This window comes from Hemiscyllium ocellatum, chromosome 16 (genome assembly GCF_020745735.1).
Source record: "Hemiscyllium ocellatum isolate sHemOce1 chromosome 16, sHemOce1.pat.X.cur, whole genome shotgun sequence".
In the NCBI taxonomy this organism is placed as follows: Eukaryota; Metazoa; Chordata; class Chondrichthyes; order Orectolobiformes; family Hemiscylliidae; genus Hemiscyllium; species Hemiscyllium ocellatum.
This window is the reverse complement of record NC_083416.1, coordinates 47,288,377-47,305,817: the sequence shown is the minus strand read 5'-3', so window position 1 is coordinate 47,305,817 and position 17,441 is coordinate 47,288,377. Positions and strand designations below refer to the sequence as shown.

Genomic DNA, 17,441 nt, shown 5'->3' with positions numbered 1-17,441 from the left:
TGATGCTAGGATCCCAGCTAGCTATTCACAATATATATTAGGGAACAAAATGTAACACCTCAAAGTTTGCAGATAATACCAAGGTGGGTGGGAGGATGAACTGTGACGAGGATGCAGAGATGTTTCAACATGATCTGGACAGGTTGGATAAGTGGGTGAATCAACGGCTGATGCAGTATAATTTGAATAAATGCAAGATTATTCACTTTGGAAGCAAAAGCAAGAAAGCAGATTACTATCTGAATGGTGTAAAATGAAAGAGGATAGTATGGAACAGGACCTGGGTATCCTTGTACAATAGTCACTGCAAGTAAGCATGCAGATGCAGCAAGTGATAAAGAAGTCAAATGGTATGCTCGCTTCATTGCGAGAGGTTTCGTGTACAAGAGCAGGGATGTGTTGTTGCACTTGTACAGGGCCTTAGGGAAGCCACAACTAGAATATTGTGTGCAGTTTTGGTCTCCTTTTCCGTGGAAGATACTCTTGCTCTCGTGGGAGTGCAGCGAAGATTTACCAGGCTGATCCCAGGGAAGGCAGGGCTGACGTATGAGGAGAGATTGAATAGGTTAGGATTGTTTTCTGTGGAGTGAGAGGGGTTCTCAAGAGACTTACAACATTCTAACAAGACTAGAAAGGTAGTTGCAGGGAGGATGTTCCCAATGGTAGTTGCATCCAGAACCAGGGGTCACAGTCTGAGGATTCAGGACAGACCAATTAGGGCAGAGATGAGGAGACATTTCTTCACTCAGAGTGGTGGGTCCGTGGAATTCATTGCCATAGAAAATAGTTAATGCCAAAATATTGAATATATTCAAGGGACGGCTAGATACAGCACTTGGGGCGAATGGGACCAAAGGTTATAGGGGGAAAGCAGGATTAGGCTATCGAGTTGGACATTGTGGTGCCGGCTTAAAAGGCTGAATGGCCTTCTCTTGCTCCGATGTTTCTACCTGAATCTTAAACATGCAGCCCCTTATTCTGAGATTATACCCTCTGGTCCCAGACTCTCCCACCAAAAGAAACCACCTTTCTGCACCTACTCATCAAGTCCTCAAAAGAGTCTTGTATGTTTGAATAAGGTCACTTCCTATTCTTCTATATTCTCTTCAGGAGACAATCCCTCCACACCGAAACATTAATTTTCCTGCTCCTTGGATGCTGCCTGACCTTCTGTGCTTTTCCAACATCACTCTAACCTAGACTCTGGTTTCCAGCACCTGCAGTCCTCACTTCTGCCTAATCCCTCCACACTTGCTATCAGCCCAAGACCTTCTCTGGATTGCCTTCAGTATTAGCATATCTATCCTTGGATATAGGACCAAAACTATTCATGGTATTTCTGTTGATCGGAATAGTGTTTTACATAGTTTTAGGAAAACCACCCTACTTTTATACTCTATTCCCTTTGAATTAAAGGCAACAATCTATTTGCCTTCCCTCCTACCCACTGAACCTGGATGTTAGCCTTTTTGTGATTCACACATGCACATAATTCTTTCTCTCGTCATACAAGTCAGATTTCAAGAACATAGGTTAAGCACACCATGACTATTGACAATTGCTTCCTGCCATTTCGAATAATGCTAAATAGAAATACACAGAAATATTTTTACCTTTTTGTAAGCTTCACCTTTTGGCAATTATCCCTAACGATTAAATTGTAATCCAAAGAGTCAACTAAAGAAAGACAGAACTCCTCAGATACTGAAGTTTCACGTTCCATATGCAACAAGACTCAGGTAACATATCGGCCTCAGCTAATAAGTTGCAAATAACATTAGTACCTGTAGACTGGGCTTAAAAATATCTTCAAACCTGACTATGAGGGTTGATTGTTAAAGATTAATTGGACATGACAATGAGCATTTGAAGAAAGTGGAAAATTGCTTGGAAAGCTGGCCTAGTAAACATAAAGCCCGTTTTCGTTAGAAGGTAATACTTTCACTTTCTGCGGGAACCATTCTCTTATGCAGTTAACAGAGTCACCTGGAGAGGTTGCTTTCTGCACAACAGAACGTCTGGAGAAGTACTGAAAGTACTACAAAAATGGTAACAACCAGAATAGGACCTGAGCAGTCCATTTCAAATGCAAAAAGATCTGGACAATATTCAGGCAAATAAGAGTTAAGAGTAGAAGAATAGCTCTTATTACTTTATTCAGCTTTTCTTCTGTTCTGACCTGCTATCCATAATCTCCTTGTTTACCTACTCCTTTCATATCTCTTCTTCTCTCTGGGCTCCATCTCCACCTATCTGCTCACCTCTCTCCTGCCCTTCCTCACCTCGCCTAACTTCACCTTCACCATAAATACAACATTTTCCTAGCTGCTATCAGTCCCGATGAACAGTCACCAGACTCAGAACAGTAACTCTGCTTTCTTCTCGGATGCTGCTAGACCTGCTGATTTGACCAGCAATTTGTTTGTGCACTATAACTCACCAAGTCTCTTCTGACAGCACCTTCCAAATCGGTGACCTCTACCAACTAGAAGGACTAGGGGAACAAATACATGGGAACACCACCAACTGCAAGTTCTCCTCCAGCTAACAAACCACCCGAACTTGGAAATATACTGCCACATGGTCAAAATCCTTTAACTTTCTTCCTAACTACATTGTGGTGCCAGTGTACCCTAAAATCAGCAGAGTTTCAAGGAGGTAGCTCATCACAGTGAACAATTAGGGATAGAAAATTATTCTTCAGGAGAGATAAAAAATCTTGACAATAAAAATAATTTTGCTACAAATACGGATGTCTGTATCCCATGGAACAAGTCACATTGCAGTTTAACTGTTTAGGGTAATGAAATTAAGTCAGCACTTACTCGGCAGATATAGTCAATTGGTCGATGGAGGAGCCATGAGCACTACAATACAAAAAGAAAAAAATAGTATGCATTTATTTTAAGTTGCAATTTTCAAGCAAGTCTAAAACAGTGAGGGTGTGCTGGCAGCATTCAAGTTTCAAATTATTAAGATTAAAGGTTTAGTTCTGTACTGCAAAATCATTACCAATCATAGAATTGGCATCAGAAGCATGACTAAAGTAATAAAAAAATAACAAAGTGAGAACAAACATGTTTTCAGCTCATGTTTTTAGCAACTTCAGGACATGCAGAAGTTCTTTACAGCTCGTAATGTTTTCTCTAATGTAGAAAATCTGTAGTCAATATCAGGACAAAGTTCCAATAATAGGAATTGAAAGTATTGATTGAGAAATAAATGTTAACAAGTGGAATTATTTCACTGTTTTGAATAGTACCATGAGATATTTTACCCTCATTTGAAAAGGATGGCAGGACTTGACTTTATGTTTCTATCCCCTTCCCATTCCTGTACTTGTCCAATGCAACAGTGGAATTTGAGCCTACATTGGATGATCAATTCAAGGCCTTAAGGTTTCTAACTATAAAATGATTTGTACAAGAGTTGATATATTTTAATTTCTTTTGCAGATCTGGAAGACCCAGAATATCAATTACTAACAGGTCTATTTTTGGTTGAGAATATATTCTGGTGAACAAACACATTGTGAACTGCCTGCCTAAACACACACCCCAAATCTTTAGTGGTGAGCTGTGTACCTAAAATATTTCCTGTTCTCTAAATTGGATCACCTTTAACAAGTATCAGAGGTGAAAACATAACTACTTCACTAACAGCAGTATTGTGCACATCTCCTAAAACCATTTAATTCAGGTTCCATTAAAAGACACAGTATTGAAAAATCAAAAGTCACAGCTACTGAAAATAAACCTAAATGAAGCTTCTGCTGTATCATTACTTCTGCCAGGGCTTTTGATACAACTCAATGTGGCACATTTCCTTAGAAAAAGTTAAAAAGATTCCACTTCAGAAGTGGATGTTCCAGTACCTGGGGTTCTATATAATTAAGAAAATAGGTGTGAGGTTGGTGGAGAGGGGAGAGGTCAGCTTGGAAATGGGGGGGGGGGGGGGGGGGGGGGGGGGGGGAGGGGGCATGTTAGATCCCATGCAGCAGGAGTGGCTGCAGTTGCATGGGGAGGCAAAACAGCAAAGAGTCTTAGCAAAACACAGCAGCCCCCTTTAACAGGTCAACAGTCCACAAGGTTAAGCCTGCGAGATTGCACTTTGAGTGACTGGTTCTCCTATTGACTATTAAAAATCAGAGCAAAGGCAGAGAAAGATCCTAATTAGAGATCAATTGCCTTCTTAAGGGCCTCAATTGGACAATTCCCCAGGTGCCTCACTTAGTACTCAAAACAGCAATGGAGCCAGCTAGGTGCAGTGATGGCACCTATGGGAAAGCAAAGTATGGAGACACAGTTTAGTGGATGATATTGTTACAAATATTTACCAAAACTGTTCAACTGTCAAATTTTTTAATGCCTCACCTTGCTGACAAAACAATGTCAGATTCATTTGTATTCTTCATTATTGTCAAGTGTTCAGCATTCATCAATATCCTCTCAGATTTTTCTGGAAGTGCAGTTTGTTCTATTTTATCACCTTCTTCACATGATTCTGTAACCTGAAATCAGATGCATTAACACTGAAAAAGTGATCCAGAGCCTATTCATTTGCTGAAACAAAAATAAAGTTACTAAAGACATCCAATATTCAATAGAAGAAATAGATAGAAAAAACAGCTATCCAGCAATTGGTTTGATAATTAGCATTTTGCTTCAGGTTAATGGTAGATTTGATGTTTGAGACCTCACATTCAAGTCTCATATATCCAACTAAGGCCGCAACCCATAGTCAATAAGTTACAAAAGCTTACAAGCTGATAACAGAAAAGCAACGCTGTTTATATATCAATGTCAAGCAAATGAGTTTTGTTGCTGCACGTGACTTGAATGAACTGCAAAAACGAGGGAAAGGTAAGCTTATGCTGAGTTTAGCATCTAGCTACTTGCTCCCAGCAAATCTTACAATTTTGCATAGTGATCTAATCTAAAATAAATGCTGACCAGTGTTTTAACAAAAGGCATGAGACAATGAGAGGTGACCAAAAGCTGTCAAAAATGTAGGTTTGAGGTGGTTTACTTTCTTAGAGAAAGGAAAGAAAGCATTGGAAAGTTAAAACAAAAACTTGGAGAATTAAGTTCTAAAGAGAGAGGGATTTGGATGACTAGAAGTATTGCTAATGCTGGGCAAAGCATTGATACTGATATAATCACAAAAGGACAGTCAACAGAAGAAATGCAAGGCTGCATAAAATATAGAGGTCGGCTAGGGTGTGCCTATGGTTCATCTTATGGAAAAGAATTTTGAAGTTAATGCAATAGAGATAGGCAGCCGATGCAAGTCTGTGGCTGACAGAATTTTGGCGGATGAAAGCACAGCAAGAGTTAAAGCAGTCATGTATACAAATAAATTAATCTAAGTAGGTTAACGATAGAATGAGCTGAGTTGGGCTGGATGTGCACAATGCTGATAAGAGTAGAATAAGCAGGTATATGGAATTAGGCTTTTCAGGACTTGATTCAAAACATGATAATGGACTTGAAGGAATCACTAGCAGACTGCAGAGTTTTGTGGCAGGTACAAAAACAACAACTCTAACCTTCTCAAAACTGAACCGGAGAAAGCTTTGATTTATCTGACAGCAAGGATGTTTTGATGAATCAACAACTTGTAAGTGCACCACTCCTTCTCATCTTTCAACATTTTTTGCTTTGAGTGTACACTAAATTTCTTTTTTCCTCCATTACAAACCAATGTTTATCTCTCCATCAGTTCAAGTCATAGATTCAGCTGTACAGATTGGAAACAACCCCTTCAGTCCTATTTGTTCATGCCAACCAGATATCCTAGGAGAAAGTGAGGACTACAGATGCTGGAGATCAGAGCTGAAAAATGTGTTGCTGGAAAAGCACAGCGGGTCAGACAGCATCCAAGGAGCAGGAGAATCGACGTTTCGGGCACAAGCCCTTCTTCAGGAATGAGGAGGGTATGCCAAGCAGGCTAAGATAAAAGGTAGGGAGGGGGGCCTTGGGGGAGGGGAGTTGGGAATGCGATAGGTGGAAGGAGGTTAAGGTGAGGGTGATAGGCCGGAGTGGGGTGGGGGCGGAGAGGTCGGGAAGAAGATTGCAGGTCAAGAAGGTGGTGCTGAGTCCGAGGGTTTGGACTGAGATGGGGGGGGGGAAAATGAGGAAGCTGGAGAAATCTGCATTCATATATTTCTGGTTCTTTTGTGTTTGTGATGTATATAGCCTTGTTATTTAAATCTCTAATTTGGTTTAGAATAATAAACTGGAATAATACACATCTGGGGAATGAAATACATAACAGGCATGCATTTGGCTTAATTTGAGTGACATTGGCAAAACATTTGTTAAATCTAGATCAACTTATCTGAACTTTGTTACTGCTAGCAGAAATTTTTTTTAAGCAAATGGTTGTTTACTAGAATTTGGGTTCGAATGTAGTGCTATAGTATAGCATAGCATCCTTTTGATTTCTATGCATGTATATTTTATATGTAGCATAAAAATTGCCCACTGTCATTTTCCTCATGAGTAATCAAGTTGCTAAGCACTCTTAGTGCAATTTTAAAATATTAACTTGTAATTGCCTAAGGGAGGTTTTATACTAAAGTCTAAAGTTTAATAGTAGGCATATGTATGGCAACGGCTACTTTGGTAGTTGATCTTGCTGGAAAGAGATCTGTTGCTGAAGTTTTTTTTCCGCTCATCAGTACAAACACATAAATGCTATATTTCAAACAGTCACAACAACTTATATTTTTGGAGAAAAAAGTGATGATTGATTGGCAAGGTGGGTGAAGTGTTGTCATAGAGGAAGCATTGGGGATCTTTAGGCCCTACAATATCCTGTATAATCCAAAAAAAGTGCACAATACCTGAAAATGTTTTTCTTTTTGTTCGCAGTGAATGAGCACCTATAAATAAATATCACTTCTTCCAAGTGTAAAAGAGCCAGCCAATTATTCACTGAACATGTCTGCTGCTCTCTCATATGGTTGGGTGATCATGTATTCCAGGACAGTTTGAGATCTTGGCCCAGAATTTTAATGGAGCTCTTATGTGGTCTGACATTAATAGAATGTGCCCTTGCATATTTAGGTTTTTTATTTTTGTATGTAACAAATTCCTGAAAGTTCAAACTGTGAGAGATAAATGACATCTGGAAACTACTTGACCAAGACAAGAAACTATATCTCCTTAAATCAGTTGTTTTGAAAGATTAGAAATGGTTAGTGCAATGAAAGAATCTAATGTGTAAAGTAGAGGGAAGAATTCAGTGTCAAATTCAGTGCAAAAAGAAAATTGAAGGAAAACTAAAGATTGGATAAAGAATCAAAAGGCAGATACAAACAAATACATTTTGCAACCATTTTTTGCAATTGATGCTTTGAAGTAACAAGGTTCCCACTTCTAATAGTTAATTTTCAGTGCCCGAGAAAATGATTGGTAGTAATTAATACTTATTTATTGTGGGCCAGATCTAAGATTGTGAATACTGTAGTTTTTAAATGGTAGCAAGCTATGAACAGTAGAGATCTGAATAAATTTAGGGTGTTGTTAAACGGATCACTTAAAATAAATCCAGATGAATTATTAATCTTCATATATAGAGAGTCAAAGATGAGAGGTTAGTTATTGATGAGCAAAGCTATAATTAAACACATTTGGAGTTCTGAGTATTTTTTTTAGATGTATTGGCTGATGAATGCCAATATACGAGTGTACTATCGAACCTCCAAATACTAAATTGTGAAGAGAAGTAGTTCAGATATTACTCTGGTTCACTAATTTTGATTGAAGGTTTTAGCAGCTTTTGAAAGGAATTGACATCATTGATTAGAGACTTGTCCTGCTTGGCATTTCTGGTTCCTCTCCACCTCACAGCGCCAGAGACCTGGGTTCAATTCCCGACTCGGGCGACTGACTGTGTGGAGTTTGCACGTTCTCCCCGTGTCTGCGTGGGTTTCCTCCGGGTGCTCCGGTTTCCTCCCACAGTCCAAAGATGTACAGGTCAGGTGAATTGGCCAAATTAAATTGCCCGTAGTGTTAGGTAAAGGGGTAAATGTAGGGGAATGGGTGGGTTGCGCTTTGGCGGGTCGGTGTGGACTTGTTGGGCCGAAGGGCCTGTTTCCACTCTGTAAGTAATCTAATCTAATCTAATCTCCCTTACTCCAGGGAAAATAGCCCCAGCCTATTCAGTGTCTCCGTATAGCTTAATCACTCCAATCCCAACAATATCCTTGTAAACTTTTTCTGAACCCTTTCAAGTATCACAACATCCTTCTTATAACAGGGAGACCAGAATTGCACGCAGTATTCCAAACGTGGTCTAATCTACGTCCTATGCAACCACAACATGACCTCCCAACTCCTATACTCAGTTTCTTACTTTCCTCCTCCCAGTATGCCAAATCAATAGTTTGGTGCAATCTGTGCAATCCAATAGTTTTGTATATTGTCTAAATTAACCGGTCAGACACGTTATTACACACCTTTAAAGCAGGTGAGACTTGAAAGCAGGCTACATGGCCCACAAGTAGAGACATTACTGCTGCACCGCAAGAGCCCTGAATCCACTAATCTTGATACCATGCTTCTCAGGCTCAGCAGCTGAGTTGCCACTGCACTGTGGACAATGCTGGACCAGTTATTGGGTAGATTCTACAAAATGACAATGGGAAGCTATTGGGGGAAAAGGAGAAAAATTGGACAGAATTTATTTTCCTTCCCAGCTGTGCATAAATTGAGGTGGCTGTATTAGGAACCAAAAGATTGAACTAGAACAGGCCTATTGCCTACTCTGCTTCGCAGCAAGTTTTACAAGATTGATCTTTTGAAATGGTTCCTAAAGGGCAGAATTTAAGACCTGTTTGACTTATAAGTATACATATGGTCAGGTTACTGGCACTAATAAGTATTGTTTTTATTTTTAAATTGGAAAAACAAAATTTCAGCTTTTACAGGCAATAATTGTATACATGTGCTTTTAAACTTGACTTTTAAACTTTAAAATTTAGATTTCATTAATGCCACAAACAATTAGACAAAACAAATAATAAATAGCAGAGATAAGTCACATGGTTTTAAGTTTTTTTTGCCATTCATTAAGATCATGGTTGAACAAAGTGTGCTCACAGCTCCTTACCTGCCTCTACCCAGCCCCTCACCAGAAGCCTCAACACACTTGTTGATCAAAATACTGTCCAATTCAGCCTCAAGTATATTTAATGATCTAGTTTGCACTAGCTTCTGGAGAAAAGAATTCTAACATCCAACAACCCTCAAAAAGAAAAATTCCTCCTTATCTTAGTCTTATTTTCAACTGTCCCCGAATTCTAGACCTGCCCACACGAGGAAATATTTTCCTAGTACATACCCTGGTCAAGAAGGATTAATTTATTTGAAATCGAATTTATGTAACAAACTGATTTACCTCAACACAAAATGAATTTGAAATATTTGTGGGCACAAACTCTTCGGTACCAAAGAAATCACTGTAATTTTCCAGGAGTTCAGACATTATATTGCTAGCTGTTTCTTGTTCTTTCATATCTTCCACATCTGTGCAAATACTGTAAAACAAATATTTAACAAAGTTTATTAAATCATAAACATGAAACATATGTACAGCTAATGCAATGCTCAGTAGTGAAAACATTTTCTTTTTCAGCATGATGATTTATCTTCTACTTAAAAATGAAACATAAATTTAGGAGTTCCATAATTATTTTGACAAAATTGCATTCAAACAAAATCAGACACGGAAAATAAATTCCCCCTTTAAGTATTCAACAAACTAAATTACAAAACAAAGTTTTGCAAAAGCATATACATAACAGCGCAAAGTATTGTGGCCCATTCTGGTATTAATGGCATTGGCAGAAAGAGGAGATCCTGCAAAAAAAAGAGTTCAGGGAGTTAGGTAGAAAGTTGAAAAGCAGGATCTCTAGGGTTGTAATATTGGGAATATTTCCTGTGCCATGTACCAGAGTGTCTCTAAAGTAAATACATAGCTAAAGAGCTGGTATAGGAAGGATGGCTTCAGGTATATGGATCAATGGGATGACTTTCACGGCAGATGGGACTTGTACAAGGACAAGTTTCAAACTGGAGGGGCACAAATATTCTGTCAGAGAGGTTTACTAGTGCCAATCAGGCGGGTTTAAACTAGTATTACAGGGGAGCAGGAACCAGAGCAGTCATTCAGCAAGTAAAATGACTGAAGAGGAAGGCCGGTAAGGCTAAGAGAAAGAGCAGATACCCAGCAAGACTGGCAATCCGAAGTCTATTTGTTTTATGAGACGAGTAGGAGAGGTAAGGCAAATGAACTTAAAAGTTTGGATTAACACATAATAACTATGGTGTCGTAGCTACGATGGACACTTAGTTGAGAGAAGGACAAGACTGTCAGCTTAACACTCAAATTTAAAGGTTCCAGGCAAGACAAAGAAGGATGTAAAAGAGGTGGAGGAGCTGTGTTACTGATTATTGAGAATAATCTGAAGTGGACTGACGGAGGACACTTTGGTGGGCTTGACTGAGGCGAAATGGGTCGAGGTTTAGCTGGTAAGAGTGCAATCACTTCATATAGTCTGTACTACAGGCTTCCCAACGGCCAGTGGGTAATAGAATAAATAATGTGAACACAAGGGTGTATGCGTGTTGTTGGACATGCAGGAATTTCTTTGGTATTTCCAGGACAGTTTTTACAAATGCTATGCACATGGTCCAACTAGGGAAGGGAGCCACACTAGACTCAGCATTGATCCAATTTTCAGTGGGGAGTATTTCGAGAACAATTACTATAATTCTGTAAGTTCCTAATGCATAAGGCCAACAGTCGTCCTGGGGTGAAACTATTAAATTGGGGTACGGCTAACTATGACAATGTAGAGGCATCTGTTTAAAGGTAAATCAACATCTGGCACAGGGGAATCTCTTCAGGGCAGTTGATTAGAGTTCAGGCCGAGCATCTCCCTGTGAAAATGATGGTTAAGGATGGTAAGACGTGGGAACCTTGGATTACAAGAGTAATTGAAAGCTTATTGAAAAAAGAAAAAAGGAGACATTCACAAGGTTTAGGAAACTGAAGCCAGACAGCCCTCAAAAGATTATATAGATAGAAAAGAACTCATAAGGAACTAGCAGGGCTAAAAAAGGCCCACGAAAGGATTTTAGCAAACAGAATTATGGAAAATTCCAAGTATTATAATTCCAAGGGTAGATCCAGGAGAAAGTGAGGACTGCAGATGCTGGAGATCAGAGCTGAAAATGTGTTGCTGGAAAAGCACAGCAGGTCAGGCAGCATCCAAGGAGCAGGAGAATCGATGTTTCAGGCATGAGCCCTTCTTCAGGAAATGAAGGAGGGAATGTTTCTAGGAGTTGGAGGAAGTAGGTGAGGTCCTCAACGAATACTTTGTGTTGGTATTCATGGTGGATGGCGAGTCTCAGGACAGGTATATTGATATTCTGGGGTATGTGAACATAAAATAAAGCAGTGGTGTAGGTAGTTTTAAAAAGCATTAGGATAGACAAGGCTCCAAGACCTGAAGGAATCAATCCCAGATGCTGAGGGAGGCAGGTGAGGACTATTTTGTTGGTTTATTTTGGGGGGGGGGGGGGGGGGGGGGGAGAAGAACTTCTACGAAATATATTTGTATTCTCTTTAGCCACTGAAGAGATCCCTACACTGAGGAATGGCTAACGTTCTTTTAGAAGAAGAACAACATGGATTACAGGCTGGTGAGCCTTACGTCAGTGTCACAGAAACTATTGGAGAAAATTCTTCGGGATAGGATTTATTCACATTTGGAAAAATATAGACTTATTAGCGATAGGAAGCATGCCTTTGTGTGGGGAAGATCACATCTCACAAACTTAGTAGAGTTTTTTAAGGAAGTAATAAAGATGATGGATGTTATCCATGTGGACTTTAACAAGACCTTTGACAAGGTCCTTCACAACAGGCTGATACAAAGTGTCAACTGGTAAGATGGATACAGACTGGCTTGGTTATTGAAGACAGCAGCAATGAAAGTATGTTTTTCTGACTGGAGATCTATGACCAGTGGTGTTACCCAGGGATCAGTGCTAGGACCCCTGTTGTTTGTAATATTATATATAAATGATTTGGAAGAGAATGTAGATGGCCTGATTAGTAAGTTTGTGTACAGCACTCTGACAATACCATGTCTGTAAGAGATATGTTCTGCAGAAGGGTGTTGTCACAGTGGTTCCAAAATATCTCCTTCACACATGCAGCCAGTAAACATCTGCGTTCTCCCGAGTGTGTATGTATTTTTTTTAAAAAGTATGGCAAAAGAATCATGAGTGGGCAGAATCACAAAGACCCAAAAGGACTTTTAGTTTGTTTTCAGTTATTTGGTAGGTTTTGCTGGCTGCTGGAGCTGAAAGTTCGATTTAGCTGCTGCAAATATGAAGTCTGAAAGAGAGAGAGAGAGACTTCTTTTTAAACATTAAAAGGGCAGATTGTTTCTTTTGATTTTCTTTCTACTGGACTGGAGAGAGACAACATGTGAAAATAAAAAACTATTGCTGAATTGCCTTGGCCGAAGTTGTGTTTATGGAATGCTGCCTATATTGGAACAGTTGATTAATGGTTAAATAATGCATTATCTTGTTAAGCATTTCAATTGAGTAAAGTTATGTCAATTCCTCTTTCTGTAGTATTTTAAATGTGTTGCAAGAATAAAGTGTATTTTAATTAAAGCTAAGTGGTCAACCAACTGAATCATCTTTGGAATACAGTACAACACACATTTGAAATAATATAAAAAGTTAGGACCCAGGCTAATGTCTATAATATACTTTGGGGGGGCAGGTGTCTGGTCTGGTCAGGTCAATAAGAAAGGTTGGGGGAGCGGTGGATAGCAAGGAGCATTGCCAGAGGATACAGCAGGATATAGGGAGGCTGCAGACTTGGGCAAAGGAATAACAGATGGAGCTTAATCTGGACAAATACAAAATGACATACCTTGGAGATCTAATGCAGAAGGGAAGTACACAGTAAGTAACAGAACCATTAATAGCATTAACTGAGTGATCTAAGCAGATAGACTCACAGTTCCCTAAAAGTAGCAACACCAAGTGGATTAAACATGGTCAAGAAGACATATGCCATGCTTGTCTTCAAATTGGCAAGTCATGTTCCAACCGTTAGTTAGGCCACATTTGGAATATTGTGTACAGTTCTGGTTGCCACACTACCAGAAGAATGTGGAGACTTCAGAGAGAGCACAGAAACTGTTTACCAGGATATTGCCTGGTTTGGAAGGCATGTGTTGTAAGGATAGATTGGACAAACTTGGTTTGTTTCCACGTGAACATGGCTGGTTGAAGAGGTACCCGATAGAAGTTTTCAAATTTGAGAGGCTTGGATAGAACAGACAGTGGAGTTTTTTTTAAACATGCTAAAAATGTCAACTAGGAGGGTATATAGATTTAAGGTAAAAGAGAGGTGAAAGGCAAGTTTTTTTTAAAAAATACAGACGGTACTAAATGCCTGCATTGTGCTGCCAGAGGCGGTAGTGGAAGTGGATATAATTGCAACATTTAAGATGCATCTTGACAGATATGAACAAGCAGGGAATGGAGGGATACAGACTGGAAAGGGGCAAAAGGTTTTAAGTTCAGAAAGACATCATGTTGGCATGGTCTTGATGGGCCAAAGGGGCCCAACCTTTGCTCTTATCGATAAACATTCACTGCCTTCACCAACAATATTTACTAGCAGCTGTGTGTACGATGTCCAAGATGCACTCCAGTAACTCATCAAGGCTCCTTAAAACAGAATCTTTCAAACCCACGATCACCATCATCTCGAAGGACATGGGCAACTGATAAATGGGAACAACCACCATCTGCAAATCTCCCATCCAAGTCACTCATCACCCTGACTCAGGAGCCTTCATTATTGCTGGGTGAAAATCCCAAAATCCCTCCCTAATAGCACTGTGGATTACTGACACCAAATAGTCTGCAGTTCGTGAAGGCATCACATCATCATTTTCTCTATTGCTAATCTCTCAGTCATTAAAGCTGGCCCAACTATCCAAACCCACCTCTCATGAAACAGAACAAGTTACAGAGACAGTGGCTAAATGGTTAAGCTGGAACTGAACATTCAAGGTAACTCTACTTACTATCCTTTTGAAATATCTTGAAAGTGATGGGATAGTTCTGTTTAATAAATGAATTCAGCATTTTAGTGAGAAATAATCTTGGCCAAGTAGAACAACACGTAGAATCGGTCGCAATCAAATCAAGAAATCATATGGAAAAGGTCATACTGAAAGTAATTTATAATTCTCCTTATAGCAGCTACATTGTAAGGCAAATTAAAACTCCAGTAGTAATGGAGACTTGTAAGACAAAGGAACTGCAGTAATTGTGGAAGATTTTAAAACTTAACATGGATTGGACTAATCATATTAAAGGAGAAGGCCACAGAACGCATTCAGGACAACACATTCTGTAATTAACAGGAAGCAAGGGTCAACAATCTCATAGCAAAGAATCCTTCCGGGAAAAGTAATTATAACACTAATATATTCTGTTGAGGACAAGGAAACCAATTTCTTAATTTTAAATAAATTGCCAATGATAAAAAGTTAAAATTGGACTTGGAAAACAGACTAAAAATTAAGCAAGAGCAGATGTTGAAAGGGAGGCATTTCAGGAGAAGAGCTTTTTAACAAAAAAAAATCATATTGTAAGCAGAGCATCACTCCAACTACATGAAGCATCACTACAACACCATGAAGAATGTAAATAGTCCAAATTTCAAACATTAAACGACTGCCTTCTAATCTAACTTTGGAAGAAATTAATATTTAACCCAACACAGAGTTACTAGGTTAAATTAGGTATTTGGCTTTCAAAATAGACATATTTTACGATAAAAATCAGAACAGTGACCAACGTTATGTCCCATTGGAAAGTATTATTCAAATACAGATAAAACACAGACACCCAAAATTTTTGAGTTTCTAATCAGTGGCATTGTCAGATTTTAATAAAAGAATTTTGTGAAATTTTAAGTTCATATCTAAAGAACAAAATGTATTTAAATAAAGCATAAAGTAGTCAATATTTATTTAGTAAATGCAGTGAAAATATATTAATTAGATGCACCAATATATAAATGTTTAATACATTGACATGGTTTCTGTTGATGTTAGACAAACAAAACAAAGTTAGATGTGAAACTTCTTTTTGTTGAAAAAGACATATTTTGAACATGAACACTAAGATGCTGAGGTAACAAAAACAAAAATCTTTCAAAAACATTCAAGATGTGGACACAAATTTTAAATTTACAGCCTAAAATGTAAAATACTTCAACACTTACTGGAAAACATCCAGGTCAAATACAGCAGCAAGATTCCTTGAAGTCCACTTCTCTTCCTTTTGTAATGCTACCTTGACCAGGTATTGACACAGAAACTTCAGGAGATTATAGTTAACTGCTGGAAGCTCATCTAAGAAGCATTTCAACTTCCTTCCAAGTTCATCTTCAATATTACCTAGAAAATAAAACAACTTTTAATTTAATATATTTTATTTATTTTTTTAAAAATAAAACATTCTGAGAAGTCAGATTGGAACTATTTAATTTGCATGAACCAATATTGGGTGCTCTCAAGCAGAATTCCAAGTCGCTGCTTAAAGGCAAACTAATTGGCTCCACAATTTCCATTCACAACAATTAAAAAAGCAAGACTAGCTTTATTGCAGTCATTATAATTGAATCCTATGATCTGCAATAACATAACCAGCTGCTAGGAAGAGATGTGGAGATCAAATGCCTGTCACCATTCAGGCAGATTGGTGTTTACAGAGACGTGCACGCTCAAAAATTCAGAGCAAAGCTGACACTATCAGCTGTCATTAAAATAGTATTGCTTGATTTTTAGAGAAACGTCTTAGAATATAGTTGTGCCTCAATGGAATCTTTTATACACTGCTCCAAGAAATGGTTGCAGAACAAGCTCAGAATGACTTGTAGGGTTAGACCTAACAAGCATTCTGCTCAAGTTGCTCATTTCAATTAATTTTTCAGTCTTTAGCATTAATTATTATACAAAATAAATAACTTGGAAACTGAATATCCACAATAACATCAATGTAAATATACTTCCTTCCAAACTGATGCAGACAGTTGAGAGAAGGTTCATGAGGATGATCCCAGATATGGAGGGATTGCCTTATTAAACAGGTTAAGGTGATCTCATTGAAACATTTAAGATTCTTAAGAGGCATGATAGGGTAAATGATGAGAGGGTGTTTTCCCACACGAAAGAGTCTCGGATACAGTATCAGAATTAAGGGGTGTCAACTTTAGACTAATCGGAGGAGGAATTTCTCCTCAGAGTGTTGAGTGTCTTTGGAACCTGTTGCCACAGAAATGCCAAGGATGGGGGTGGGGGTGCTCCGTCCCAATGCATATTTAAGGCTGAGACAGATAGATTCTTGATCTGTTGGGGAGATCAAGGGTAACAGAGAAAGGGAATGAAAGTGGACACAAGTAGTGCAAGATCAGCCATACTCTGGAACAAGACATGTTCTACATGCCACACAAAGGTGGTAAAATGGGACCTTGTGTGTTCCCATACACATACCCTTGACTTGGAGAAAGAGAGACTCGTTAAAGGAAAAAAAGTTGTTCTAAGTGAGAACAAATTCAGCCAGGCTTCTTAAGTGCTTTGCTTCCACTTATATGGAATCTTCCAGAGCCTCAGCAGCCAAAGTACTTGAAGACAGAATCAGTATTAACATGCAAGACAATTGACAGTTTCTTTAGAAAATAGCAAAACTGATCTTCTCATATGCATGGCATCTTGAAAATAAAGTTGTTCATCTCCTGCCACATTATTCATCATTTGGACTATACTTAATGCATTTCTCACTCTGAAGATTTATACTTTATACATGTAAAGCTAGCGTGCTTACATATGGAGGTTTACATATTGTGCTGAAGTGATGAGACTTTCAAACTAACAGTGAGGCTAATTGAACTCTTACGTATACAAATGTGATACAACTTGGTATCCAATAATTGTTGTCAGAGTTAGGTTGCTCCACAGCTAGTTTCACAAAGTGGACATCATGTTGCGTGCCTTAACAGAGATGAGCACTAAATTACAAAAAGTTGCAATACTCCAACATTGATAGGAACTAAAATCAGTCCTAGATCATTTAAAGCTTAAATATCCTTTTTAAAGCACGATGATGTTGAAACAGAAGGTGGCCATTCAGCACCTGGGGTGCATTCCAGGATTCAAATGAGATCATAATTAATTCATAATTCTATATTGTTTCTTACTCATGACTAGCCAAAACAGATTTTGAATGAATTGGACTAGCATCTACGTTTTTACATTTCCAGCACCTGCGAGTGATGAAATGTTTATTAATCTCATTTCGGAATACCCTCTGATTTTAAGGTTA

At 38.6% G+C, this 17,441-nt stretch overlaps 1 protein-coding gene across 3 annotated transcripts in view; it reads right to left on the bottom strand.

The window, feature by feature from the left end:
* The window catches only part of LOC132823410 (protein FAM13B-like), a 104,309-nt gene that overhangs the window by 65,850 nt on the left and 21,018 nt on the right, over window positions 1-17,441 (bottom strand). For all 3 annotated transcript variants that reach the window (XM_060837219.1, XM_060837220.1, XM_060837221.1), the window contains exons 4-7: window positions 15,343-15,517; window positions 9,406-9,544; window positions 4,374-4,510; window positions 2,826-2,867 (exon numbers count right to left, since the gene is read on the bottom strand). In XM_060837219.1, the coding sequence (XP_060693202.1) occupies window positions 2,826-2,867; window positions 4,374-4,510; window positions 9,406-9,544; window positions 15,343-15,517 (493 nt within the window). The remainder of the gene's footprint in view (window positions 1-2,825; window positions 2,868-4,373; window positions 4,511-9,405; window positions 9,545-15,342; window positions 15,518-17,441) is intronic.